At 33.5% G+C, this 27,628-nt stretch overlaps 2 protein-coding genes across 9 annotated transcripts in view; one reads left to right on the top strand and one right to left on the bottom strand.

Moving 5' to 3' along the window:
- Nha1 (Na[+]/H[+] hydrogen antiporter 1) overlaps window positions 1-17,438 on the top strand; it is a 33,844-nt gene extending 16,406 nt beyond the window's left edge. For 3 of the 4 annotated variants that reach the window (XM_029304264.2, XM_029304265.2, XM_029304262.2), the window contains 4 exons: window positions 7,568-7,832; window positions 10,898-11,098; window positions 13,475-13,639; window positions 15,536-17,438. In XM_029304264.2, the coding sequence (XP_029160097.1) occupies window positions 7,568-7,832; window positions 10,898-11,098; window positions 13,475-13,639; window positions 15,536-16,063 (1,159 nt within the window). In that variant the 3' untranslated portion in view covers window positions 16,064-17,438. The remainder of the gene's footprint in view (window positions 1-7,567; window positions 7,833-10,897; window positions 11,099-13,474; window positions 13,640-15,535) is intronic. The other variant, XM_029304263.2, reaches the window with a different exon arrangement.
- A 794-nt stretch (window positions 17,439-18,232) lies between these two features.
- On the bottom strand, window positions 18,233-26,449 carry LOC114932098 (G protein-coupled receptor Mth2). 5 transcript variants are annotated; one of them, XM_085489270.1, is made up of 10 exons: window positions 26,111-26,449; window positions 24,927-25,671; window positions 23,861-24,211; window positions 23,286-23,589; window positions 22,886-23,117; window positions 21,963-22,192; window positions 21,791-21,869; window positions 20,346-20,527; window positions 19,488-19,671; window positions 18,233-18,883 (listed from the first exon to the last, which is right to left on the bottom strand). In XM_085489270.1, exons 2-10 carry the CDS (start codon window positions 25,194-25,196, stop codon window positions 18,541-18,543), a joined length of 2,175 nt encoding a protein of 724 aa, XP_085345396.1. In that variant the 5' UTR covers window positions 25,197-25,671; window positions 26,111-26,449; the 3' UTR covers window positions 18,233-18,540. The 5 variants fall into 5 exon arrangements, with proteins under 5 accessions (XP_085345396.1, XP_085345398.1, XP_029160113.2 ...); XM_085489272.1 differs by having other exon boundaries at window positions 24,927-25,386; XM_029304280.2 differs by having other exon boundaries at window positions 24,927-25,202.
- Between the last annotated feature and the right edge of the window lie 1,179 nt (window positions 26,450-27,628).

Raw genomic sequence — 27,628 nt, 5'->3', positions numbered from 1 at the left:
CTCTTCTAATTATCTTCTAATCTTTGAGACTGTCGTTGGATTGTCTCTCAAACTTTTGCATTATTCATATTTCACGGTGAGCGAGATATTGAACTGATGGTTCCATTTTCGACAGGGGATATATATTTTTTTAACGGGAAGAGAAAAAATGCTATCGATAAAATTTTGTTATGTATATGTTGGAGTTAAACTGACGTGACCCAGCTTTATAGCGAGCATCGTTCACGCGCATCGTTAGGAAACTGTGTACGACTAAGCTAAATGCAGCTAAATACTGGCAAACATAGGCTGTGCGTTGTAAGCCATTTGCGTACACATTTACGCTTAGGGTAAAGCCATCCTGCATATGCCAGCGTAAACATTTCCAGAAGCCGCGAGCCATTGCAAGACTAATAAAGTAATCAAATAAAGTAATCGCGGTTGGATATTTATTGACTTATGCAACTTATCATCACTTATCAACGAATGAATGAAATATAATCAAGTTGCAAATTTCAGTGGAGTAAATATTACCACTTGATTTATTTTCATACAATTTTTTAATGCAATTTGAATCGTGTCATGAGTCAATTTAATTTTTATAGTTACTATAGAAATACAGTTGCGCGAGTTTATGAATCTTTAATAGACATGCGATACGCGTTTAAAAAGCAGCTTGATAAAACTTGATAATTATCTACAATAAAAATATTAATTATTTTGTTGTAGTAGCAGTTATTATGATAGTGTCAATATCGATATGTGTGAATAACACAGATATCGATCGTCAAGTAGTCCAAGGAAAATTCTTCTCACGTTTGATTGCTCTACTTGTTCAAAACTCTCCATTTATCCGTGATATCTCAGTAATGCGAACCGCGTCAGTCGCCTTTTTTCGTTCTATTTTTTTTCGTTCTGAGGAATCTCACGCTTCCACATCGATAAGATGTACGAGCGTGAATCTGCCGTAAATATTCTTCCGACATTCGCCGCGCAATTTGCACAACTTGCGCTAGAGAACGTGTCCTTCCATCAGATACGTTCATTTCGAAAAAATTCCTTTGATCCTGCGAGATTGAAGTAGAGTGTATCGTGAGGTATAGTCACTATATAAATGCAACGGATGTTCATCTACTGATTTCTTTCCTCCTCGTCTATTCTCTCCTGGTATCTATGCATAAAGACAAATCTCTCAACTTTTACACATTTCAAATGTAACTTTATAAATTAAAAATAAACGCATATTAAAGCACCCATATCTGATGCCAATAAATTATCCATTTAATGCATAATAATATATTTATTCATGATATGTATAAAACTCGATAATATCATATTTTTCAGATAATTGTATAATTATCAATGCATAAAATGTTTCAAATGTGCTCTGACATTTGATATATTATTGCTCTTCCTCTCGATGCGATTAAAAGATTGCAAGAATTTATTTTCAAAATTCTATTACATCACTGCGTATGAGTCGAGGAGCTCCGTTTAACGTGCGCTTATTTACTGACGCGGATGTTGACATAAGGATTGTAAATTATACGGCACGTGAGAATGCAGCCGCCTTCGAAGTAAAATCACTTTTAATCCGCAAGGAAAACCGGAGCGGCGAACAACGGATCTTGATGATTGCTCAGAATTAATTGTTTCTTCGATTAGTACGCAATGTGATAAGAGAGTGAAAGATTGAATATGAAACGCGTGACATCAATAATCGCGAAGTTATTAGACGACTGAATAATTGCTCGGATAATGAAGATTCTCGGGAAGGAAGAAATGTTGGAAAATCGGATACAACGATGCAACGTCGGAAGTTGGAAGATTGACGACTGAAATTTCGGCCCGCTAATCCAACGTGTCAAACAACTGCACTTTGCAATTTAAATGAAACGCTCGGTGAGGGTATTCGCGCTACTAAATTATAATTCAATATTCATTTTCGTTTACATAATCATAAAGTCATGGACCGCTCGTACGTTTCGTATAATTCACTGCGTATGGCCGCGTGTTATGTTACACGACAATTAAGCAAACATCGAGACGAGCATTCATGCTTCGCGAAACATTATTCAAAATTCGGTATTACCAATTATCGATTCTTCATATACTTTACATTATATCGGTGTGTTTACTGTTTCTACCATATTTTTATTACACGCGCACGCATCTCACACAGTTTCACGTTAATCATCTGATATGAAATGTTTAACTCCTCTACCATCACACCAGAGAGGAATGAAATTAACAGAAGGGCCGTACTCCCCACCAGGTTTTAATTAAAAATAAATATCTTTCGTTGCCGTATTATTATTGTACGTGTATGATCATGTAGGTGCATCTGAGAGGAAAATAATTTATTCGATATTAAAACACGGTTGGAGAAGCCTGCCCGCGTTATTTTATTACAGTAACATACCTATATAATATGATGTGCACAGTGCAATAATGACGCTAATCTTTCCATACACGTAATTTTCTTCTTGAATAACTATAATTAAATACAAAACTCATGTTAAGGTCTGTAAAATATCGGTTTTCAGTATGCGTTTTATATATGTGAAATATATTATTCACGGTAAATAATTAATATTTAATAGAATTATATTTATTAAAATGTTCTCTGTTCGTGCATATTTATATTATTTTCAAATGAGGCATATTAGCTCGATGCTTGAATATATCCAAGTTCTCTCGAAAATCTCAAAGTTTATTACTTCTTTATTGCGATTCCAATTGGTTCTTAGCAATAGTCATAATTTTCTTCTCCTAAAAAAATTTACTTCGATAAATATCCATCGCTTTGATGCGTTTATGAATCGTTAATCGTGAGAATTAATTTGTTGAGCTTTTAAAAAATTTTTTTAAAGCAAATTTAAATTTTTTCTTCTAAAAAATCATTTTAATTTTTATTGAAATTCACGATAAAAACAAACGATACTTTAAATGACACTTTTGCAATCGCAAAGCATTATCCAGTTCCGCACGATCGCACTTCAAGTTGACGAGATAACTTCGAACAAGAATTAAGTCCGAAGTGGAAAAAGATGAAATCGATAAACGAAATCGATGCGAATACGCTGTTCGTTTCTTGACGTTTGTCTCATAGCACATTTAATTCTTAAAGTGACTCGCTTCTCGAACTCGCTTAGATGTGATTTATAGACGTCATGATATTGCAAAAATCGTGCTAAATTATCGTAGCTAGTTTATCGAATAAAAAAAACATATGTATACTTACATATATTTAAAATGTAGGGAAAAAAGAAATGATATTTGATGCTACATACGAAGACATGATACGGTGATATCATATGGTGCATAAGACAAAAGAAAGAATTGAATTAAACAAAGACAATCTCTTACCTTGCTTTAATCGAGTAATCGATGAAATTTTAACCGATTCAAGCTATCGGAATTGCTATCGCAATTGCTTATCGGAGCGAAATTGAAATATTGTGCAGAGACGCGACTAATTTATATATTCACAACTCACTAATGTTGCACCCATGCACTAATGTGCGCTCAACACATTAAATACGCTCTTTACGTATGAATTATTTGCGACTCGTGACAATACTGTAAAAACATTGTCACGAGTTGGTTGGGTACTTAGCTTCCCTTTCAGGACAATCCTTCCAGATATTAAGCCCTCCCAACAACGTCAAAATGTACCCGTTAAAAAGTTACCCGTTATTTTATATAATTTTTAATATAATATATAATTTTTACAATTTATTTTAACTGAGAGATTATATTTATATATAATTCAACATAAGTGAATAAGTATACAAGTTGAAATTAAAGATAAATATTTGTGAATTATAATATTCGAGAATAGAATTAGATTTACCGATTGTTTGCACAACAGATTTCGATTGAATAAATCACGATAAAAACAGTAATACTTTATATGTATATTGAAAAAAAATAAATGCTAAATTTAAAGTAAATTAATTAATGATTGCCGCGAGAAATATTGTCGCAATAAGGTTTCATGTCACATAAAATTAATTAATCATTGAATCAATGTGAACGAGATATTTAAACTATCTTGATGTAGGGTGGACGCGCTCCGAATTTGGTGCGCGAAGGAAATGGCAAGTTAGGCCAGTGCCGAATCAAAAAAAAATTCATTGAACATTCAAGTTTAACACATTAACAAAAGTATTTATTACTTCACATAGCACACGTTAAACAAAAAAATGAAATCGTTAACAAAGTTATTTCATTATTCTCTTCACAACAATGCGAGTATAATACACTGAGTATGCATACGTCGATCACGCTTGTTATTCATGATCATAATTTCGAGTCTGAAATTCGAAGGAATTTTCGATAACCTTTGTTCGTCGTACACATAGAATGTTTTTTCGCACTTGTTTGTTCGTCGACTATGTTTGATTTGAAGGACACTGCTAATCTGTATGCGCAAAATATCCTCCTACACAAATATTAAATTTCCTTTAATTGTTCTTACATACGATTTAATAATCGTCATGCGAAAGAAAAACATGAGAGTAATTTCACTGACACGTGAACTTGCTTAAGTGTGAGACACTTATGTACGGTCACTGACATGTGAACCGAGAGCTGAGTGAGAGTGATCATTAGGAACTATACAGTTCGTATTTAAACAATGAGTTGCGCCCTGTTTGATAGCGCGAAGCCTCGTTTTTATTGCCGGACTATTCGCGGCAATCTAATTGTATGCACAACACTCCGCGTAACTCAGTACTCGCACACAGTAATAGTCTTAGGTTTTGATTTATATCATTTAATCCGACTTGATTAATAATGATTTTCAATTGAAGAGAGCGCTTACTTATGTCGACTTTACTCTTGGAGAGACTTTCAACGACTGACTTCGCTTTTACTGCCGAAAAACCCAAAGGAATTTTGTTTTCGTGGCTTGCTACTTCTCACGTGTATTCTGCGTGATTGGTGAGAACAATAGCCATAAATACGCTTGCCGGGAGGTGCTGCCTCTCTGGCTTCATGCGAGTTATTATTGATTCGATTATCGATGCTGTCACGAAATCGATTGAATCCGTAACAATCATTAATTATAATAAGCCAATTATATTTCTTGCTTGTCAATACTTGTCACAATCGCGTTTAAAAAAGAAATTTGACAATATACGGACTGTCTCGTAACACAACTTTATGATTCGAGTGTCCCCGAGTGAACAATAACAAGGTCTAACGTATAAGACGGGCAACAAGAGCCAAATCGCGGATGACAATGCGTTATCCTAACGAAACTAAATAATTTTTCGTTAGAATTAAATACCGGTGCACAAGGCACCAAATTTTTGCCTTGAAAAATTTGGTGCCTTGTGCACCGGTATTTAATTCTAACGAAAAATTATTTAGTTTCGTTAGGATAACGCATTGTCATCCGCGATTTGGCTCTTGTTGCCCGTCTTATACGTTAAATTTATATTTATATTACAGAGCCTTGTTAAAACTCTTATAAATAACAAGGTCGTTTCACATAAACAATGGGCGTTTTATACATTGTTACGATCGACACAGTTAATTCACCGAAATATTTTATGTACTATAAAATATGTATACATATTATGTATATAACAAGGAATATATACTATGTTTCTCGAATAATGTTATTAATTAAATTTAATTAATTATTAATTAACTGATTAATATATCACGAGGCATTTCGCTATGTTAATCGTTCGATCCTACGATTCATTTCTTAATTACGTGATTTCAATGTGAATACCAAATTAAATTTTGATCAGTGAAAAATTTAAAGTGTCGGAATATAATTTGATTCTAATTATTGTTAGAGAAATAATTATTGTGTCCGCAAAGATCGCAACCAAATAATAATTTGTTGCTTCGATTTACACTTGAAATGATAAATGAATAATCACGAGAAATACACGATAAAATATTCGATAAAGACTTATCATCGTGATATAATTATGCATCATTGAGAGCCGAAAGTTAATTAATCGTTAATTATAATGATTAAGGAAATATTTTCTTATATACTTATTGTACTCGCATTTTGATCAGGAATTTCATAATATAGGCACTACTATATTTTCTTGCTCAAATCGCACGAATGACAATAAAACGACTGTATATCTTAACAATAATTTTGACTTGAAAAACAATAGTTAAGTAACGCGTAACAATTAATTTGTTATCCTGCTTCGAAATATTCAGCATTACATTGTATAAATTAAGATTAAAATAATTTTCAAATTAATTTGGAAAATATTAATTTTAGTTGAATGAAAAAATTATTTGTGTAAATTATTAATTTAATATTATCATATTTGACAAATTTTTATATTTTCCGAAAAGACGTTTCTTTCTTTAAGTTTAAGCTTTTTCATTTTATATAAATAATATATGGATTAAGGAGATAAATGATGCTCGTGTAGCGCGCGTTTTTGCAATATTCTAGTGGGAAATAAATGCCGCGTGTTGTGTCGGCGTAAATTTGACGCGTTTCCCTGCGCGATCGGAGAGCGACGCGACGTAGCGCCGTGCAAAATGCAAGGCGACTTCGTAAACCTTTCTCTTGCCGGGAAACTCGTAATAGGATAAGTTTTCTTAAGGTGTGCCTTACCTAAACGGGTTTCCGAAAGTTCGAGACAACCAAGGCTTTAACGATCGTCCGCACCTGAATTTTCATTGTAAAGCCGAGCGTGTGTGCGCGATGAGCGAAACTTTTGTCGCCCCTTTTCGATTCGGCGGATTCGAAGGCTTCGAAGACACATGAATTGCAGAAAAGGGATATACGTCAACCTTTTCTGCGCCCCATATTGTAGAAAAGTTGCTTAACTCTTATTCTTTTGAACGTGTTATCAAACTTATGAAAATATCCGTAACGTGGTCAAGATTGTACGACTATAGGGAAACTTTTCCCGTGTAATAATTTTTTTTCTTTTTTGAAGGAAAAAAAGATTTCCTTCTCCCAGGAGAATTAAAGTAAATTTATTAAATATTTTTTATATTAATATTAAATTAATTTTTTACGCAGCTGTCAAATCGTAACTTCCGCGCTTTCATAGTGACTTATTAATAACCGCCAGTGTTGGGTAGTATCTAGATACATTTTGTGTATCTGGGATATATTCGAATTGAAGTATCTATATCTGCATCTAGATACAAAACATGAATTGCTTTGTTCAGATACATTTGCAGATACATTTTTACATGTTTTTTTGAATAGCCCAATTCTTTAAATTTTTAAGAAATCAAGACTGCAAGTTATCAACTTATCGTCATCAACACCGGTTGAGCGATTCTTAAGCATTAGTCAAATTTTAGTACCATGGCGAGAGTAGTTTGAGTGACGAGATCTTTGAGGCATTTTTCACGTGTTAAGACTAACGAATAAATAAAAACATAAATAAAGATAAAAGAATTATTCAGTACATTTTGTGCATACTACAAAGTATCTGAGTACCTGTATCTATAAACATCTTAATCTGTGTATCTGTATCTGTATCTAGATACATTTTAAATGTATCTTATCCATCATCACTGTATGTTGTATATACTTTATTCGAAATATGTGACATCTCCCTTTTCGATTTTGCAGAAAAATCGCCCTGGTTATCATACTTACGAGAGCGGGCTTGGATCTCGATCCAACCGCTCTGAGAAAGTTAAGAGTCACGGTGCCGAAGATGGGCTTGATACCTTGGCTGGTGGAAGCGACGGTGGTAGCAGTGTTGACGAGATTCCTCTTGAATTTACCCTGGGTATGGGGTTTCCTCCTCGGAAGCATCATTGCGGCCGTCTCGCCGGCCGTTGTGGTACCTTGTCTGTTCAGATTACGTGCCAAGGGTTATGGAGTCGCCAAGGTAAGACCCGATCTTATTCAGCCCTTTGTTGAATATTCACTCACCGCGCAAGAGATTTCATCTCTCATTTAGAAAAACGGAGTTTGTCGTATAAGTCTAGAATTAATTTCGCTCGAACTTTTGTACACACCGGATAATGAAAGATTTATATTAGATCTAGGACTGTAAGCGGCCGATAAGTTGCAAGATTAATCCCTTCAGAGATTTTCTCTTAAGAGTAATTAAAATGCACATTATTAATTAATCGACAAATTAATGTTTACCGACGTGCAGTTGGTTCTTTTTTAGAATCTTACGCGCAAGTATGCACACCAGTTTCTCGTTCCTTTTTTTCTCTCTTTATATTTATACAATTATAATTGCATTCGCAATTTCACTCGTGCAATTTATAAATTATATAAAGTAAAGAGAGCAGAGCTTTGAAAACTTTTAACAAAGAAAATTAAATAGATTACACGATGCGGATGATGGTTATTATATACAAATGTTGCTAAAATTAATGTTTAATCGTAATTGCCTGAGTAATTAATTACATCGCGGCTCATATATTTTATATTAATTGAATGTCCCCGGTAAAAGCGAATAATAGCGTGGGTATGCGACCGCTATGTTTGACGCGCTCAACATTAGCGCATTAGAGGAGTTTCCGTGTTAATGAACGCAATGCGCGCGCGCGGGAGTAATTAAATTTCTTTCGTCTTGCTATGTGCAGGGGTACGATAACCGCGCGCGATAACGATTTCGCGAGAATGGAATATCATTCTCGCAAAATCGAATTTATGCATTGCGCGCGATATTTCGGATGCTTCGCCGGAATTCTTTGTGTTGTATAAATCGGATATATATATACACTACACACCATCGCGCGCGCACGCGATTTTCCTCCCAATTTAATTATATAACCGCCACCGAGGGAAGATTGTATCGGGGAAATTTGCAAAAATTCGCAATGCGGCAGCGTAAAGATCCGATATGATATATACAAAAGAGTCCGAGGAGCTGTGGTGGAACAAAGACGAAACGGTAGGAGGAAACGTACCGGACTTAAATAATTCAGTTTAGGAAATGGAGTGGAAGTTGCTTGAAGAGTACAAAGACCATTGCAGTGAATGTGATATTCATGAGTCGAAAAAGATCCAGACAATACTTCTTCATTTGGCGGAATGTAATGCAACCGGGGCCGGAAGCAGGGAGGAGAGACGTCACGACGTAGATCCGCACGCCAGGCCCTTTTGATATTCGTCGGTCGCGAGATATATACTCGGGGATTCTTATCGCGTCGCGGTGGAAAATTTTACAACGAGACGTTGACCGATCGTCGGCCCTCGTGTAAGAGCCTTATACAAACATCTACAAGAGTATATATTTCGTAAGTACTCGCGAACGTAAGCTCATGACGAGCGGAAGGAACGTTGATCTCGTGTGCAGCGATCTATTGAACCTTCTCTTGCTCTCTCTCTTTCTTTTTGTAGTCCGAGAATCACGATAGTCGGCAGACTTAAATCCCGAACGAGCTATCGTGACACCGATAACGCTGCCCTGACGCCATAAGTATCGTGCTCGAGTATCATCGACTACTCTCAATAGCACCTCATCTGGTTCTCTTTTTTCCTCTCTTTTTCTTCGAACCAGATCTTTTTTATTCCTTAGAAGATAAATTCGCTAAATATTTTTATAGAAAATTGTCGAGCGATTATTTTCGATGACAATCTAGCTTACATCGTGTAAAGTTTTGTGAATTGTTATGTTTAATTAACAAATTATTTTTGAACTTTTTAATTGAAACAAGAATATTGAGAATATATAAACATTGATTCTCTCTTTTTTCTCTATTTATCATTCTGCATAAAAATCACACATATGCATTAAACCATTTTAAGCAGAATACAAAAAAATGTGTTAATAAAATGATACGACATTATTGAATGCATCTCTAAAACTAAATATTATTACAAACAAATAAGAGAAAATGGTATTCATTCTAACAAATGTACCAAGTTTGAAAGGACTGGATTTTTCTTTCCTTTTTACAGCTCTTCTCTCTCGCTAGTCTCGTTCTATCTCTCGCCTTAAAAGATTCGATTTCGAAAAAGAACCTTTTATCTATAGATTCGTGTAATCTTTTAAGTCTCTTTGAAGTTGCCTAAAATCTGTTCGTTTCACAAGTACGCCGATAAAAAGTTCTCATTAACAAACTACATGTAAATCAAATCCTGTATTGAAGAATGATTTTCCCTTCTTGTTTTCTTTCTTAACAAGAAGTTTTGTACAGGATATTTCCACGATATCTCTATGCATGTTATTTAAAAATTTAAAACTACATAATGTCGCAATACAGAGCTAAACACTAAACTCTGAATATACATCTGCGTATATTCCCAGTTACCATGACGATAAATATTTGAAATATACATATATTTATGTATGTACATCTCTCTTTACCATTGTACAAACGATTCGATCTGTTATCAAACGATATATTTTATTATTACTCGGCACACAAATATCTATATGTTCAGTCTTTTATAAATATGATTTCATAAATATGATTATTATATATTGATGCAAAATATGATATACATATATAATATATGTCGATATATTTACATGTTATGTAATGATATGGTTGACATGTACTGACATGCGTCACATTAGTACAGAAAATAAAATTTTAACTTGAAAAATTGAAGAAAATCTTTTAACGAGTTAAAAAAAGTCAGAGGCGAATGGTAGTGTGCATCAGTTTATGCAAGGAAAATTAATTCTTCGTTAAAACTGATTAGTTGGCGCACAGGGCATACATTTTTCTTGGCCCAAGTAATGAAGTTAAATCTCAATTCAAGATTTTTATTTTAAAAACTCTCTGACTCCTCTGAAGAAATGTAAGCAAAAAATGTAAAATTAATTTTCGTTGAAACTGACGCACTGCTATCCACTATCTAGTTCTCTCCACTTCGTTGAAATTTAAATTTGTGTTTTACATTGAGAGAACTACCTTACTAAAATTCTTAGTTGTGAAATCTCGATTCTCGTGGAACTGACGAGTTCGGCAATTGTATTTCCAGGGTATTCCGACGTTGATTATTGCGGTTTCCGGAATCGATGATGCGGCATCAGTCGCGGTTTTCGGTATTGTGAAGAGCATCATGTTTTCCCACGACGCACTATGGTACCAGATCCTTCAGGGGCCCATCGCTATTATCGGCGGTCTGGGATTCGGTATCATGTGGGGTTGGCTGGCCAAATACGTGCCAGAAAAAGGGGACGTAAGTATACCTTCCCGTGTGTTCTGATACTAAACCGCGCGTTAGAAATTACGATGGTGAAACTGCGTTTTCGCATTCGATCGAACGTGCAAGTTGTATCGGAAGATGTATGAATAAATTTACAAGGGAGAGCTATTACTTCTCTCCTATATATATATCTCTTTCTCTCTCGTGCTCGTATAGCAGTTCGCACGATGTGCGCAGATGTGTTTTGAACTTCCTCTTTAAGGGAGTCGCAACCTTATAGCTTCCATTCATAAGTTATGTCAGCCCGGTGTTCGGAAAAACGTGGTTTCGAGAAGAAGCGATATAAACTATGAAATGTATGTAACGCAGCAACTGTATATATCGATATTTTTCTAGTTTTTTCATCTTTGGATTCTTGAAATATCCATGGAAAAGATATGGAACAATGCCGCTCGAATAATAATATCGCGCCTCTCTCTCTCTCTCTCTCAATGTTTTTTTAAATAAGGGAAAAATGAATATGGCTTTTCATTATTTTCACGTAAATATAATTTGCATAAAATTATCATTAACGTTTCCTGTAATTTGCTTCATTACATGGGGATAATGTAACTCTATAATAGCGACTATTCCAGATCGAGATGCAAGAATAAAGGACACGGGCGAAAATAGGGTCAATCGACGGGGTGTCGTTCACCCCACATGCGAGGGGATGAATCTCCCCGCAGTAGATTCCGCTGCATACCGCGAAAGCACTCGCGAGTCTAAAGCACATGCGCAAATCCGAATAAATCTGCTATCGCCGGCGAAATCCACTTACAGCGACTACCGTTTTGCCAGTGAAAATCCTGTAAACACTTTATGAATTGCGTGCAATCAGATTGCCGCATCCGCAAACCGCCTAGTATCGCAACTCGCATTCATCATCGCGGAAACATTCATATTTTCTCACTTTCGCGTAAGATCTCCGATGAATTTAAGCGCACCTGGAAATGACTGGTCATTAGTCGTCAAAGGATCCTGAGGAGCTTTATGACGATAAAGTAGGACATCCTTTAGCGGTTGTGTGTCTTTTCCCTGTTCACGTATGGCATTTGCTTTTCTTACATACCGAAGTTATTTGAGACTTTCATCTTTATCGAGGAATGCGCTTTTATATATTTTATGTAGGAATCGATAGAGAGTTTTTATAGTTAACGTAGGTGTCTTGTAAAAATAGATCCGCCCTCGATAAGTTTTTAAGTAAAGGATATTTAAAATAGAACGCATTTCCGATTATTTCCTCATTTAAAAAAATAGCATGATTCAAATAACAATGTATTTTCCGAAAGTGATGGGTTTGATGTAAACAATTGCTTTTTAACAATATTTATATTTATTTAAACAAGATATCGTTGTAAAATTTTGCGGCAAATTTCCGCAGCGTTTTTTTTTCATCGACCGCAGAAAAATTGAAATTTAATTCAATTTGGCCGAAGATCTGTGGAAATCATCGATTTAGATGAATGAAATGTTTGAGCGCAAATGGTTTCGACAAAGGAGAGACGCCAAGTACTTGGTTACCGCATCGGCACCTCATCCTATCTCAAGTATCATTCACGTAAGGATTAACGCCGTGGCACTGCGGCGATAGCTGCAGTATTCTTAGCTTGCCTGCAACCTGATTTAACGCTTTCGGATAAACTTAAACTTGCAGTGTAAAGTCAAGAAGAGAATGTGTTTAAAATTGTTACTTTGTTCATAAATCCTATTTATATCCTATTATCACTCTTTCTCTCGCTAAGTTTATATTACTTTGCAGATTATATACTTTCTTCTTGGTATTTATAGCGCACAGGATTATCCCGCTTGAAATATATAAAATACATACAAAATACGTCCTTATAATTTATATATATATCTTATTTTTATAGGCCTGATTTTCGCGAAAGGATGCGTTGTATATTGCAAGAGCGCGAAGAGGAAAAACATGATTTTTGTAAAATTCATCAAATGAGTATTTACTATTCTTTATAATAATTATACTTATCATATTGTTTAATAAAATAATTTTTCATAAAAATTGCGATAAAAATTTGCTCTACTATTTATTTATTCCTTTTAAACGTTTAAACAATTTTTGTAGTGTATCGAAATTAATATCGTTCTTAATAATCGTTATTTGAATAATGAAAATGCGCTATTATATAGGCGAGCTTAAACTCCTCCAGATATTGTTCAAGTGCATCGTTTACCCTCAAGCGTGCGTGTGTATCGAGGGAGATGAGAGAGAAAGAGAGAGAGAGAGAGTGTGAGGCGCTCATATTTGGAAACTTATCTTTCATATAATGAGATCGATAAATCACTTGGTAATCATGATATAGCGCATCTGTTGTATCTTAACGCTTCGTTTATGTGCTAATGTTGCAGCCGTTCTTGGTGCCTCTTAGAGTGCTGATGTTACTCGGAGGTGGCTTGTTGGCGGTTTTCGGCAGCGAGGCAATCGAGCTTGGCGGTGCCGGGCCACTTGCGGTCGTGGCTGCAGCTTTCGTCAGCTGCTACTTTTGGCAACAAGAAGGCTGGGAAGTGGACGACGTAAGTACAGATTTATAACTTGCCACTTATGAAAAGTTTATAAGTTTCCTATCTTATATTTCTCTGATGTTTCAGTAAATCGCTGATAAAAGATTCATACGTCCTTTGCTCAAACTTTCTTCTTATTCGCACGTCGGATATTAGATAGAGAATTTGTGAATTCCTCGTGACTTATATATTACAAGAGTAAACGCATAAATCTACTTAACATGCATTATATATTAAAAGTTTCTCTGAATTATTTTCGCAGATTCAAGTATGAAAGAGGTAAGCGTCAGATAGATGCAACAAAATTATTTTTAAATTCCTCTATAAATATTTTGAATCAGTTATTAAAAAAAAAAAAAAAAAAAAAAAACCACGTGTATTTGATATGCTGAAGATGGTTGTGAAAAAAAAGGAAACCGACACGTTCGAAATAAATATAGCAGAATTGAAAAATAATTTGGTTACACCTGATATCTGTCTGACTCTTCTTGACCTTTTCCACTAGCCCTGCATTTATATTTATATATATATGAAAGCTTTTTCAATTTATTATTTTATTTTCGTAAACATCGATAGGATTCAAAATAACACGGCTAAATTGGATTGATCCAAGTGCAATATTGCGCGAGATATATTTATCAATTTTCCTCCCCAAATGTGTGACTACAAAAAAAAAAATAAAAAATATTAAATATTTAATTTATCGGCTAAAGGAAGTGATACCAATGACGGAAGCCGCCGGCTTCACTCTCCCAATAATCTCGTGAAATATTCAGACCGACGTATCGTCGCTATTCGAACGGGGGTGCGGATTGGGAGTCAACCGGCTCGGTTCCTATTTCCGCATCTCGCGTCGCATTCCCGCTGTCGACGACGACGCGACGTTCTTTCCGCACACGCGTTTTCGTGACGTGACTGTAACAGCCAGCACGTCTGTCGATATTACACCCCCGTGTGCGCGATATGCGGCTTCGTACACTATATGTCGCGAAGCCTGTCTGTCGGCATAATATATCCCGGTCGGATTAATTACCACGCAACAATCGCACGATGATGCGGCGGCGACGGCAATGCCTTTTGTCTTAAATAATGATGAATGATGTAATTTATTCCGAGTTTAACCGCGAGTTTCCCGCGTATGTGTGTGTGTGTGTGCGATATTGCACGTGATTAAATCTCATCGGATATAATATTGCGAAGTTAAACGAAACTAAACGTGCATATATAATTGGATTAGGATGCAAATATAATTTTACACACGCATAGACACACGTATGTGTGTAAGATTAGATTCGGCGATATGTGTATAATTTAATACGATTAAATACAATTGTAAATTTCTCCAAAATATTTAATATACATTTCCTAAAGTGCTTAATATTATTTATTTGAGATTATCTCAAGAGAAAGGAGCGTATATTAAAGCGTATGTTATCATTTTCTTGTATCTGCGAGGATTGCGCGTGCTATTATCCGGAAATTGCCGTGGAAATAAATTAAATAAATCAATATCGACGAGATATTTCCTACGCACCGCGAGCGCGTGTAAACAATAGTAGTAAATACGAGCCTGCACACATCGCGTAAACTCTGGATATTCTGCATTTCCATGCAACGCTGGAAGATTTCCATATCCCGATATCGAACGCATGGACAATGCGATGCGATATCATCGCCGAATACCGAATCGGTTATTCTTTAAAGGAAATACAGTGGAAAATCATTATTCTGGGGAAAAATCATTATTCATCGCGTTTTTTTTTTATCTTTCGCGTTGTGTATAAGTCTAGATAGATTTCTACTATTATATCAGTCTTCTTGTAATCCTAATTATGTGAAAAAATTGGTTTCCCAATACTTAACGCATCTACCATATAAATCTATTGTATATATTTTTTTTCGTTGCAGAATCCAGTGGCCACATCTTTCGAGATCTTCTGGATGATATTCGAGCCGATCCTATTCGGCGTTACTGGGGCACAGATCAAGATCAGTGAACTGGAAGGGAAGACCGTCTATCTCGGACTAGGCTGTTTGCTCTCCGGTATCGTCATTCGGATCGGAGCAACGGTGTTGTGCGGAATCGGTTCCAAGCTCAATCTCAAGGAAAAAGTGTTTATCGCCCTGTCGTGGATGGCCAAGGCGACCGTGCAGGCGGCCCTGGGTCCCGTCACCCTCGATGAGGTCGACAGGGATAACCCGCACGAGGTCGAATACGCCGAGATGGTACTGATGCTGTGCGTGCTCTCGGTACTCTTGACCGCACCGGCGGGTGCCATCATCATCTCGCTCTCGGGGCCGAAGCTTCTGACAAAGACTTCCGCGCCGGTTGCTCTGCCGGAAGCTTGGAAATCGCGCAGGCCATCGATCCGCGATATTTCGATCATCAACGAGGACCCGGACCTCGAGGAGACGGCAAACGAGAGGAAACCCTGACGATCTCGCGTTTCAGTCGCATTTCAAGTTTACCTACTGAGAGTCCGTCTTTGTTTCTCTCGGCATTCCCAAAAGTGCCTGAAAGTGCCTTTACTTTGGTTGTTCAAGGTATTACTTAACGATCGTAAGTTATATTTATATATACGATCATTGGCGAGAAAATGATTAATTATAATGATATCGCAGTGATGTAAAGTTGGAATTACCTTGAGTTATTTACATAAATGATTTTTAATGGATTTTTAATTTTATTCATTTTGACTAGAGCATCGATATATTATTGCTAAATCAATGATTACTCTAGTGTAAAGTGCAATCATTCTTTGTAGAAAATGAGAAAACAATCGTGGAAAATCTTGTATATTTATATATCAAGCTACAAGGGAAGGACTTATTTAAAGATTTTATGTGGTTCTCAGGATTTTTCAGAATTCGCATATAAACCCATAAACTTCATTTTAGAAACTATTATAAATATTAGAAATGTATATATATATTTGTAATAATGTTTATATATTATTTTTTTTCTTGTCCACTATAATTTACGCACGAAATATATATGCAAGACGTTACAAACGTTTTCTATGTGTGTACATATTTTTATATGTATATACATATGTTATTTCAAGGATTTGTATTGTGATTGCTATCGATTGATACCGATTTTGCTATGCATTTATACAAAAAGAGAAGAGACTGTGTTGCGAGATGTGTTATCTCCACATGGTACTGGCAATTTTAACACCAATAATAACAAGTAATATAACACGTAATAATAATGGTAATTTTATGGATTCACTCGTTATTCAACGCGAATTTTTATAAAACGAGCTATCGTTTGTTCCTGCGAAAGAAAATCATTCGTTAAAGATTGTGACGCGTAAAGATATTTTTGTAACAAGTTACAACAGCGTATGCAAAAAATACGCAATCAATTATGCGTTGGCATGTATTACTCGTTAGTAATAAGCGTATATTGATTTTGAAAGCTGGATGAGTGATTAATGACTAAGTGGCGGTCGCGTTATAATAGACTTTAAGCGATTTTAAGCGAAGTTTACGTTTATAGCAGAGAGAAATTAATTATACGGAATCCGTCATAAAATCTTGTTATAAAATTAGAGCCGTAATAGCTGTTTTAGTTTTTTTCTTCAAGAACTTTTTATTGATAGAAGAAAGGTTGGATAAGATGGGTTTAAGTTTCGAAGTAGCATAAAAATTTGCTCTCGCATGACTGAGGCGGTTTTGGTATTAAAGTGGAAGTATAAAAACCGAATGTATCCTAGCGCAAACAGATTGTTTTACAAAAACCTATACTCTTATTGTTAAACTCTATTTGAATATATATTAAAAATAAAAGCAATTTTCTTTGCTATCTGTGAAGTTTCTGACATTTATTTTATTCCTACGGATTACTACCGATAAAGAAAATAATTAATCGTCGTAATATAATATATGCGAGAATAAAAGTACACTGATAAATATTTTCATATTTACACTTTGTAAAACATCCTAAAATTTTCTCTAAAAGTTTCATATGCTGCTTTAATTATTTCAAGACATTGTTATTATTTAATTTGCTTATCGTCGATCATATTTTTACTTGTGCAAAGAAGTATATTAGTTTAAAAAAAGTAGTTTATTCTATAAAAAACTTATAAAATCAATAAGTCATTTTTCGTCACTCATACTAATTTCATCTAATCATTTAATATTTACGCGATGATACTCTTTATATATATACATATACATAACTTTATATTTAATATATTGTAAAGTTACGCTTTTTATTTTTATTTAACATATATACAATATTGTTTTCAATTTATAATAATCTTTTTTTATATTCTTGGTCATGGTATGGCACATTGTGCCGTAGATAAAATTAATATTCGCTTCTGCAATATAAAATCTTGTACTATTCTCGGATTTTTTAAAATAATTATTTTTTCTAACAGATTTCTAAGAGCCAAGATAATTATGAGTAAGTATATGAATATACACATCATATGTGGTAATACAAAAAATTTTATACATTGGTCGTATGCTCTATTCATAATATTATTTGCATGCCGTTCAATCAAACGCCATTATCCTTGCATTATCAGTTATTAATTCTTGCATACTATGAAGATAATAAAATTATCCTAAATAGCAAATTAATTGCTCTTGTTTGGAACATAATTTATTCATAATAAGCTCTTAATGTGAACTTTCTCTCTCTCTCTCTCTCTCTCTCTCTCTCTTTCTCTCTTGTTTATAAATTATAAATTTATTAGTTTATTAAAATGCATTAATCGTTGAGTATATCATATATAATAAAATTTGATAATAGTTATTTATTGGTACATGTTTTATCTGATAAGAGAAGCCAGAAGGTAGTTCAGTTAAAGCAGATATATCGAATATATGCAAAAATATGGCACATAAAAGTTAAGCATAAAAAGTATGTGTACTAAACACTTTGAATTATTATCTTACGACGTTGAACTGATGCCAAATGTAGTCATTAATGTACTGCTGCTTGCACTTTTCTTGATTCTGTAAGGATCTTGTAAAGTCGCGGTTACATTGCACGTTGGGCTCGGTTTCAAGTTGTCATCCAATCCCACTCGTCTGCGAAGGGCCCGATAAACTCGACTTTTCAAGACAAAGAGAATAAAGATCAATAAGCCCTGAAGGCAGTTGAAGACATCACTAACATAGAATAATGTGTAATGCCAGTAAAAGTCATTAAAATATTTTTTCATGAAATACGACGCCACCTCGCAGATCCAGGATATTCCCATAACGATGAACAATTTGATATTCATGACAAATCTGTCGAGAAAGAAATATTATAAAAAACCATGCGTGAAAAAATATTTAAATTACAGTGATGATGAAAAATTAATGACTTATAAAGAAGATTAATTCGATAAAATTTTAGTCAAATTTAAAATTTTCTCGTATTTGTTATAAAATCTGTATAACTTTAGCACCAAGGTTTTCTAATTCATGGAATTGTAATTAATAATTCTATAAAGTATTCATGTGTAGTTAAAATCGAACTCTATTTGTTATTTAAAAAATAAATCGATAGTAATTCGACTAACCAACTGGTCATCACTGAACTCGACGATATAAACTGAACGCATTTTAAAATACACGTGATTTTTATTACCATGTTCCTAGTTTTAAATAGTGAGTAATTCTTGTGACTTTTTTCGAAAGTTGTGCTAAGGCAATTTCGAGGAAGATGCCACTCTCTCATTTCTCGAAGACGATAAAACTAATTTCAAAACTACACATTTAAAAATTATGTACGTTAACCGCGTGAATTTATTGCTAAAGTATCATTTTCTATTTATAATTATGATCTGAAATGGAGATCGTTGAGTTTTCCCTCTCTCGAGAAAGTTAATGAAAAAATAAAATAACTCACCTACTTCTGTCGGAATGAAATCGCTTGCTCCTGGGATCCATAGGATCTCTAGTTACTCTTTTTATCTCTGCTTTCACCTTATTGCAATGTATGGATGTGAGAACGAAGAACACCACGTTGGATATCAGTTGAATCGTTATGGGCCCGATAAAGAAAGTTACTTCGCTCAACGAATCTAGTTTTTCTGCAATATATTTAATTAAAAAATATAAAAGACATATATTTTTTGCGAAGAAAACTGAATGACGTAACGTAAATATAAAAATATAATTTCTCTTTTATTTTATATATACACACACGTACACTAAAATAATAAACAATTGATTAAAAAGTACTTATTAAAAAGTACAGTTGCTAGTAACGCGCGAGTTCAACATCTTCATCTTCGTTTTAAATCGGAAACGACCACTTGTCGCGAATTTCTCTTGAGCATTATCGAGCGCAATTATTTTAGCGATATTAAGCGATACTTATTACGCAAGTAGTTAGTTTCTTTGCACTTTATATATTGAAGCGCAATGATGCTTGAATTTGCTTCAGTTCAATAAATACAGTTACTCAAGAAACTTTTTAATTGCGATACTACCATATAGAAACTACAAAAAAAAATTTTGTTTACCTCCTTTTTAATACGATCAACTTTGAACAAATTTTTTTACTACAACTCGTACTGCGTATTTTCGCAAATCTATTTCTAAAGTACAATATTATAATAACACGAAAGTGAGCGAAAACTTTAACGTTGAGTAAAATCTCGTTACAAGGTCAATAATCTTTCCACGAACGTCATAATTAGCGTTGGCAAATTTACGTTACATCATCTCAAACAGCAGTAATCGGTCCCAGGAGATGACTCACGTGTAAACCAACAGCTCGTATTGCCAATATCTGGTTGCAAATAATCTGGCAGGATATTCGTGTAGTCAGCAATGATCGCCAGGATTGACACTAACAGGGAGAAGCCCCACGCATACAAGCAATATAATAGGAACCTTTTTCTATGTCCACGCGCCTTTGTAATCGTACTGCCACGTAAACCTCTATAAAAATAAGTATCATGATTATTTCATTTATTGAGGCCTGAAATGTGATACGCATTAAAATGTGTGTTGCAACATTTTAAGTTAAAATGTATCGAAGATCGCGTTAATCTTTAAAAAGAATGTTTTAATTAATTCTGTACATCTTTCTTGAGTTGACACTTTTTTAATATTAATCAAACAATGGAAGAAAATTGAAGCCAAAGGCAGAACACGCGCGTGACACATGTCACGTCATAAAAATTGAATCATCTGGAACAATTTGCTCAATAAGATCGTTCGTAATTTATCAATTAGAAATCCAATTGTAAAATTTCACGAATATCGCGTACTTAAATGTCATGGAATTTGCTTCGTTCGATTTTTTTTGCGCCTCCATCACGTTTCTTATTAATAGTTTTTCCTTTTAACTCTTATTTGACTTATGTAGAGCCTTGTTTGCTTTATCACCATTTGTTTTCCGATGCGGAACGAATGAACAATACGAATGTGTGGGAATGAAACTCGTGGAATTCACGATCGAGATTTCGTGCGGCATTAAGATATGTACGTCGTCGTCAAGATGTGGTTATTTTCTTCTTTCTATATTTACAAATCTTCCGACTAGAATAGCATCTTGAACACATAAACATTCGTAACCGCCGAGACCAGAGGCAAGCCTCTAATTCGAAGTAACCATCGAGTTATTTTTTTACATATGGTACGAGATGTTTTCAATAATAAAATATTAAAAATTATTTCTTTATATGCTATTAAAAATTATATTTTTTAGAAATTGTAACAATAATTTACAAAATAAGTACGAATTAAAATGTACTGTATGGAACTGAATATTTTTTGCGTGTTATTCGTATAACGTTCGCTATATAAAACACGTTGAGTCATTTCGATGTTTAATATTTGGTGTTGTATATTTTTCTACTACTGGTATAACATACAAGGTATAGGATACAAGAAATTCAGGCAAAGAGTTTATATAGACATATCCGGAATAATAGTTAATGAAAAAAGCAATAGTGATGAGACAATTCTAGAAGGTCAATGGAGCTCGGATCAATGAGATAACATAATAATGTCCATGATCAGAGAGAACTATCTGTGATCGTTGTCATAAAATCATTAAAAAAGACTTATCATTTATTTAGTATTAGTTATCAAAGAAAAATGATTATTGGTTCTCGGAAAATAATCGCGCGCTGCCCTATTTACTCAACTTCCTAGAGTACCCCGTTTGATCTAATCGTATGATCGCGAATGACTTACCCGAAGGTCCACCATATGTCGAAGCACATGACGTTGAGCCAGGAAAATGATGATAGAAAAGAAAAAAGCATGGTGTAAGCTGGAAAAATATTTTCTTATTTCCTTAACGCCGTTTGTATATTATACTTTTTTCTAGCACACGTGACAGAGTATCACACGTTAACACACCAACCTAAAGCTTTACACGTTGCAATAGCTCTTAGCTCCTCCGTTTCTACTACGCTAGCAGGCATAATCCAGGGTATGATAGCTAAACAGGTAAAGGCCAGGAAGAGACTGCTTACGTGGCACATGAGTGTTTTACCGTGAAGATTTTGCAGACTCGGAAGACACGCGTATACCAATAGAGTCATCAGCAGAAAAGCGCAGCTGGTGATCTCCAGAATGGTGTTCACTTGGTACCTATAAAATCAAGTGAAAAATATACGTATGTGTTTCACAACAGTTTACACATATTTTACAGTTTTCTCGCGTGACATGCTTATTCAATGCTCAGAAGACTGTGCATCATTACATTCGTCAAGTTGACGAATGCTTCTCTTTAATCAAGTATACCATAAAACATTTACAGCTTTCAAATACGACTCAGCATTGTCTATTGTGCAGCATGCTATGTTTGTTTGAACTTTGTGAAGTTTAAATAAATCAGTCAGTCGAGTTTCCCTAAATTTGATAGAATTTATGACGAGAGAGAGAGAGAGAGAGAGAGAGAGAGAGAGAGAGAGAGAGAAAGCTAAGAACCTCAATACGTAGTTACGAAATACTCTAACGTCAATAGAAATTTAATGCAATGAATTCAATTAGAATTAGAATTAGAATTATCATTTAGAATTAGAATTTGTACAAATGTATTCTCTTTTAAAACCAACAATTTCTCAACATGTTTTAACAATGTTAAAATATATAATAATTTTTAGGATGTCAAATGCATGTAAATTATATTTTTTCTGTATCGTAATGTCTATCAAAAAGATATAATTATAAAAAATAAATGAATAGACTAATATATATATAATTATTAAATAAATTTAAAAAAATATATAATTATTATAAAGTTATCAAATAATGCGATTTAAAAAAAAATAAAAATTGTACCTTGTTGGAAGGTACTGTGATGATTCTGCATCTTCGAAACATATAAACCAATGAAAACTATTATCAAATTCCGATTTATTGTAAAAAATGTCCATGCAATATTCGTTTTGATTGTAGCTCTGATAATCTTCGTCAAGAACATATCCTTCTGACGTCAACGACCATTCTTCTTCTCTTGAATCCATAGGATACATTCCATGTTTACATGGCTTCCCAATTAAGACCCCGTAATCTAATCAATTAGAATGAAACCTATATCAATAACTTCATATACATTCATTATATACTTTCTATATATAATATATTTCTATATAACATATAAAATTATAAATAAAAAATGATTTTTTCTTCGAAGAAATAATAAGTTAATTTAATTTAATTTAGATTTTATTAGAACAACTTTTGCTAATGTTGAAGGTAGACAATTCCGTTAGATTCACGGCGTTTGCAAAAGCCTGGTAAAACTCAATCGGTTCTTCGGGCGTAGCAAGTTTATTGCATCCCTGAGCATAAAAAAATTCATTTTCAGCGCAACACTTTCTAATGCAGGAATTTTTGACGCAGAATTTCGAATCTCTGCAAACGCGAGCTGCCAATCTTCGATTAACCGTAAAATTTGGCAACATTTCGAGGCAAGCATTATCTTTGGTGAGAAAGAATTCCTCTTTGATGATAAAATTATTTTGAAATACTGAAACCATCACCTGTCAAATTATTTGCAGTTTAGTATAATTTTAATTCGACATATATTTAAATTAATTTAATATGGCATTAAAGTATTATTGATAAATTCATATCGATAAAAAGAGAACGCAAATAATTAATTTACAATTTTGTTTTATAATAAAGATTTAATTTAAAATTTACTTCTCAAGATCGAAAATCAAATTTTCTAATTGAACACATAATTTGTTTACTTAAAAAAATAGAAAACTTAAGAAACTATTTTAAAAGTCTCTTATCAGCTTCACTTACCGAGTAAGTATTATTTCGCAAAAAGATATCGTTTTCGTCAATCTCGTAATCGATGATTGGACCTTCGCACGTGGGTGAACTTTTATTAGTTATCACCACAAAATCTATATCAGCCGATCTATTTGATAAAAATGTTATAAGACTCTCTGATTTGTTTAGTCGAGGCACGCAAGTTTTCGTGCGACTGTCATATATTGTACTATGAGAGCAACATTTTCTGACATATGCGAGTTGTGAAAAGGATTCGTTAATCGTATTCGCTTGTCGATCTTTGTTTGATTGACAATAAACGATTATTACAGTACTTTCTTCAGTTTTTTGATCGTAAAGTATCTCGAGACAAGCTGGAACCTACAAACAATTTATCAAATTTATAGAGAAAAAAAATTCATATAATTAAGTAATTCAGAGTACACCTACAAACAATTTATCAAATTTATAGAGAAAAAAAATTCATATAATTAAGTAATTCAGAGTACACAATATTGCACAATTTAATTACGTGACACGGCAATAATAATTCTCAGAAAAATATTATCAAAAGAACTCTTAACTACACGTGTAATTATATTTTAAATTGTATATGTAAATAGTATTAAAAATATTTGATCATTATTCTATCAATATGTTCTCGTTATTTTATTTTTGAATTTAGTATTTCGATCTTGTCACACGGTCTTTATATTGATATACTATAGATAAACCTATCTAAAGGTAAATAATACTTGAGCAAATTAAAGGAGTGGCGAATTAAAGGTTGATCTAAGGGAGTGGTTGATATTTCAATTCAAAGAGTGAGGCGTTTTTCGAAATAAAGAATTAGCTTACCTCATATCATAATTAAAATGGAATTTACATTATTTAGTTTTAATAAGTACTTATGCCTTATTATAAGTATATTTTATCATGCGCGTAATATAATGAGTTTTATGTAATTAAAAAAATCATTATATCATTTTATAATGAATTTCTCTTCCTGAATTAAAAGCGCTTGGATTCTCGACAAGAGATTAGAATATCAAAGACTTGCTAAACAAATTGATTCAATCAATCGTTCATGATTTACCTCTAAGAACTTGGAATTGAAATCGTCGAGCAATGTTGTCATGATGTCTTCGGGTTCATTACACTGCGGAAGTCCTTGGAACTCCGCGGTAACGTTTCGATGGAGAACATAAAGTTCCATCATGCTGCCCGGTGCCGAAACACACTCCACTGTAGAATGTCCTGAGAAGATCTTTTCTGACGGACAACATTTTGCCAGATGCAATTCCGATGAAACTTTTGTCGAGGATAATATCAGAAGACCGAGCAGAACGAACTTTATCGTGAACATGATGTGCTACATAGAAAAGCAATTATTTCTTTACTGTATGCAAACAACCCTTTTTAATTATTATCCTCCCTTTAGACATCGCGTTACACGCAAATTACTACTTTCTGGTTGTCATTTCCTTTCTGTTATCTTTCAGGTGCGCTTAAAAATTATTTTTTTGTCGTCTATATTTATTTATATTTCAGTCTCTCTAGAATATAATTCACATGTTACTAATTAATATATGCGCAATCGTATTTTCTTTTTTCTGTCTTTGGAATCAATTTTTATTACCGTTTAAATTATTTTAAATTCTATTTAAATCAGTTTTTTTAACTGCTTGGATAATCCGTCTTACAAAGATTCGCAGTATGATTTTTATATTTATTTCTTGCTGATTCTTGTTTTTTCAAGTCTTCTTTTCGACTCATTATCTTATAACGCGTCTAGGTCAGCTGATTTGAAGGTTCGAATCGTTGGTATCCACGCGTGAGTGCTATTAAACATTCGGGTAAAACGGAAATAAATGTTACGTTTAACAGCATTGAATTATCCTCGCATTGAGTCATCATATACCGAAATTTATATACGTACAACTTTAGCTCCGATTATATAATGTCTGATATCATATGTAATTATATATAAAATTGAATTACTAAATCCTTAAGAAGCTAAATTTTTAAATATATATTCATAATTTTTCAAATACTTTAAATCAAATTTGATATTTATAACTTACAAGTTTTAAAAAATTTTATATATATTTTAAAAGTAATACACACATATATTCCATATATCTACTAAAAATCAATAAGATTACATTTATAGATTTATCATATTAGATAAAAGATATAAAATTTATCATAGTAGTAGTAAATAAGTGTATTTCACATTAATCGCTTTAGTAAAGCGTTTTATTCACTTTTAGCACTCACCCAATTTATACATTGCATTCTAGACCATCTTTTTCTTTTTATTCTCCGACTATTTTCTATTACTTAAGCGAAATTAAAACACGAGTCGTCCGTATATTTATTTATCAACCATTCGATCGTGTTAACGTTGTTACAACAAACATTTACACGTCTCTGTAAATAATTTCGCGGAAACAATCTCGATTGATAAATTTTACAATCTTGCCCTTACGATGGGCATTGTTATCAACGCAATTATATTTCACACTCGTATATTTCATGGTAGCTTCACGCGACTGGCGAAACTTACGTGCGGCGAGCATGAGCGCGCGATTGAGACTGTCATTCATAAGCGCTCCTTCGCGCCGCGAAGCGACAGTACAAATAATCAACGAGAAAAAAACGAAGCATACTTTCGACTCTGCGTGCTCCAGTAACACCGGATGTACGAGAACTGCCTGTACAAGAGATACCACTTCCACCGTCATCCGGTTTCATCTACTTATATCTCTTTTTTCATATCGCTTCTCTCTCTAGCCATCTTCTCCAAAACATTTAGTCACCCACTCTCTCTCTCTCTCATTTACTTGTACAAAAGCATTCCCTTCTTATATAATCTCTTTTCTCGCATTACGATAATTCTTCTTCGATTTCTCTTTTCGCACCATTTTCGAATTCTTTACCATTATACCACCGCGACATAATAATAATTCAAAAATTAAAATTATGTCGCCACATAATAAAAATTTGATGAATTAAAATTATGTCTCAGCATAACAAAAATTCGATGAATTAAAATTATGTCTCGACATAATAAATATTCGATGAATTAAAATTATGTCGAGACATAATAAAAATTCGATGAATTAAAATTATGTCTCGCCATAATAAAAATTCGAGGAATTAAAATTACGTCTTGACATAATAATAATTCAAGAATTAAAATTATGTCGCCACATAATAAAAATTTGATGAATTAAAATTATGTCTCGTCATAATAAAAATTCAAAGAATTAAAATTATGTCGCGACATAATAAAAATTTGATGAATTAAAATTATGTTTCGACATTTTAATTCATCGAATTTTTATCATATCGCGACATAATAATAATTTAAGAATTAAAATTATGTCGCCACATAATAAAAATTTGATGAATTAAAATTATGTTTCGACATAATAATAAGTCAAGAATTTTTATTATGTGGCGACATAATTTTAATTCATGCATTGAATTTTTATCATGTCTTGACATAATTTTAATTCATTGAATTTTTATTATGTCTCGACATAATTTTAATTTATCGAATTTTTATTATGTCTTGACATAATTTTAATTCATTGAATTTTTATTATGTCGCGACATAATTTTAATTCATTGAATTTTTATTATGTCGCGACATAATAATAATTTAAGAATTAAAATTATGTCTTGACATAATTTTAATTCATCGAATTCTTATTATGTCGAATTCTTATTATATCGATAATCGATTTGAAATTGAAGTATTTTTGCAAAAAAAGTATGAAAAAAATTAAT

This window comes from Nylanderia fulva, unplaced genomic scaffold (assembly GCF_048542155.1).
Source record: "Nylanderia fulva isolate GAGA-0341 unplaced genomic scaffold, ASM4854215v1 Scaffold8, whole genome shotgun sequence".
NCBI classification, from domain to species: Eukaryota; Metazoa; Arthropoda; class Insecta; order Hymenoptera; family Formicidae; genus Nylanderia; species Nylanderia fulva.
The sequence above is the reverse complement of the archived record's forward strand: the minus strand, read 5'-3'. Positions and strand labels throughout refer to the sequence as shown.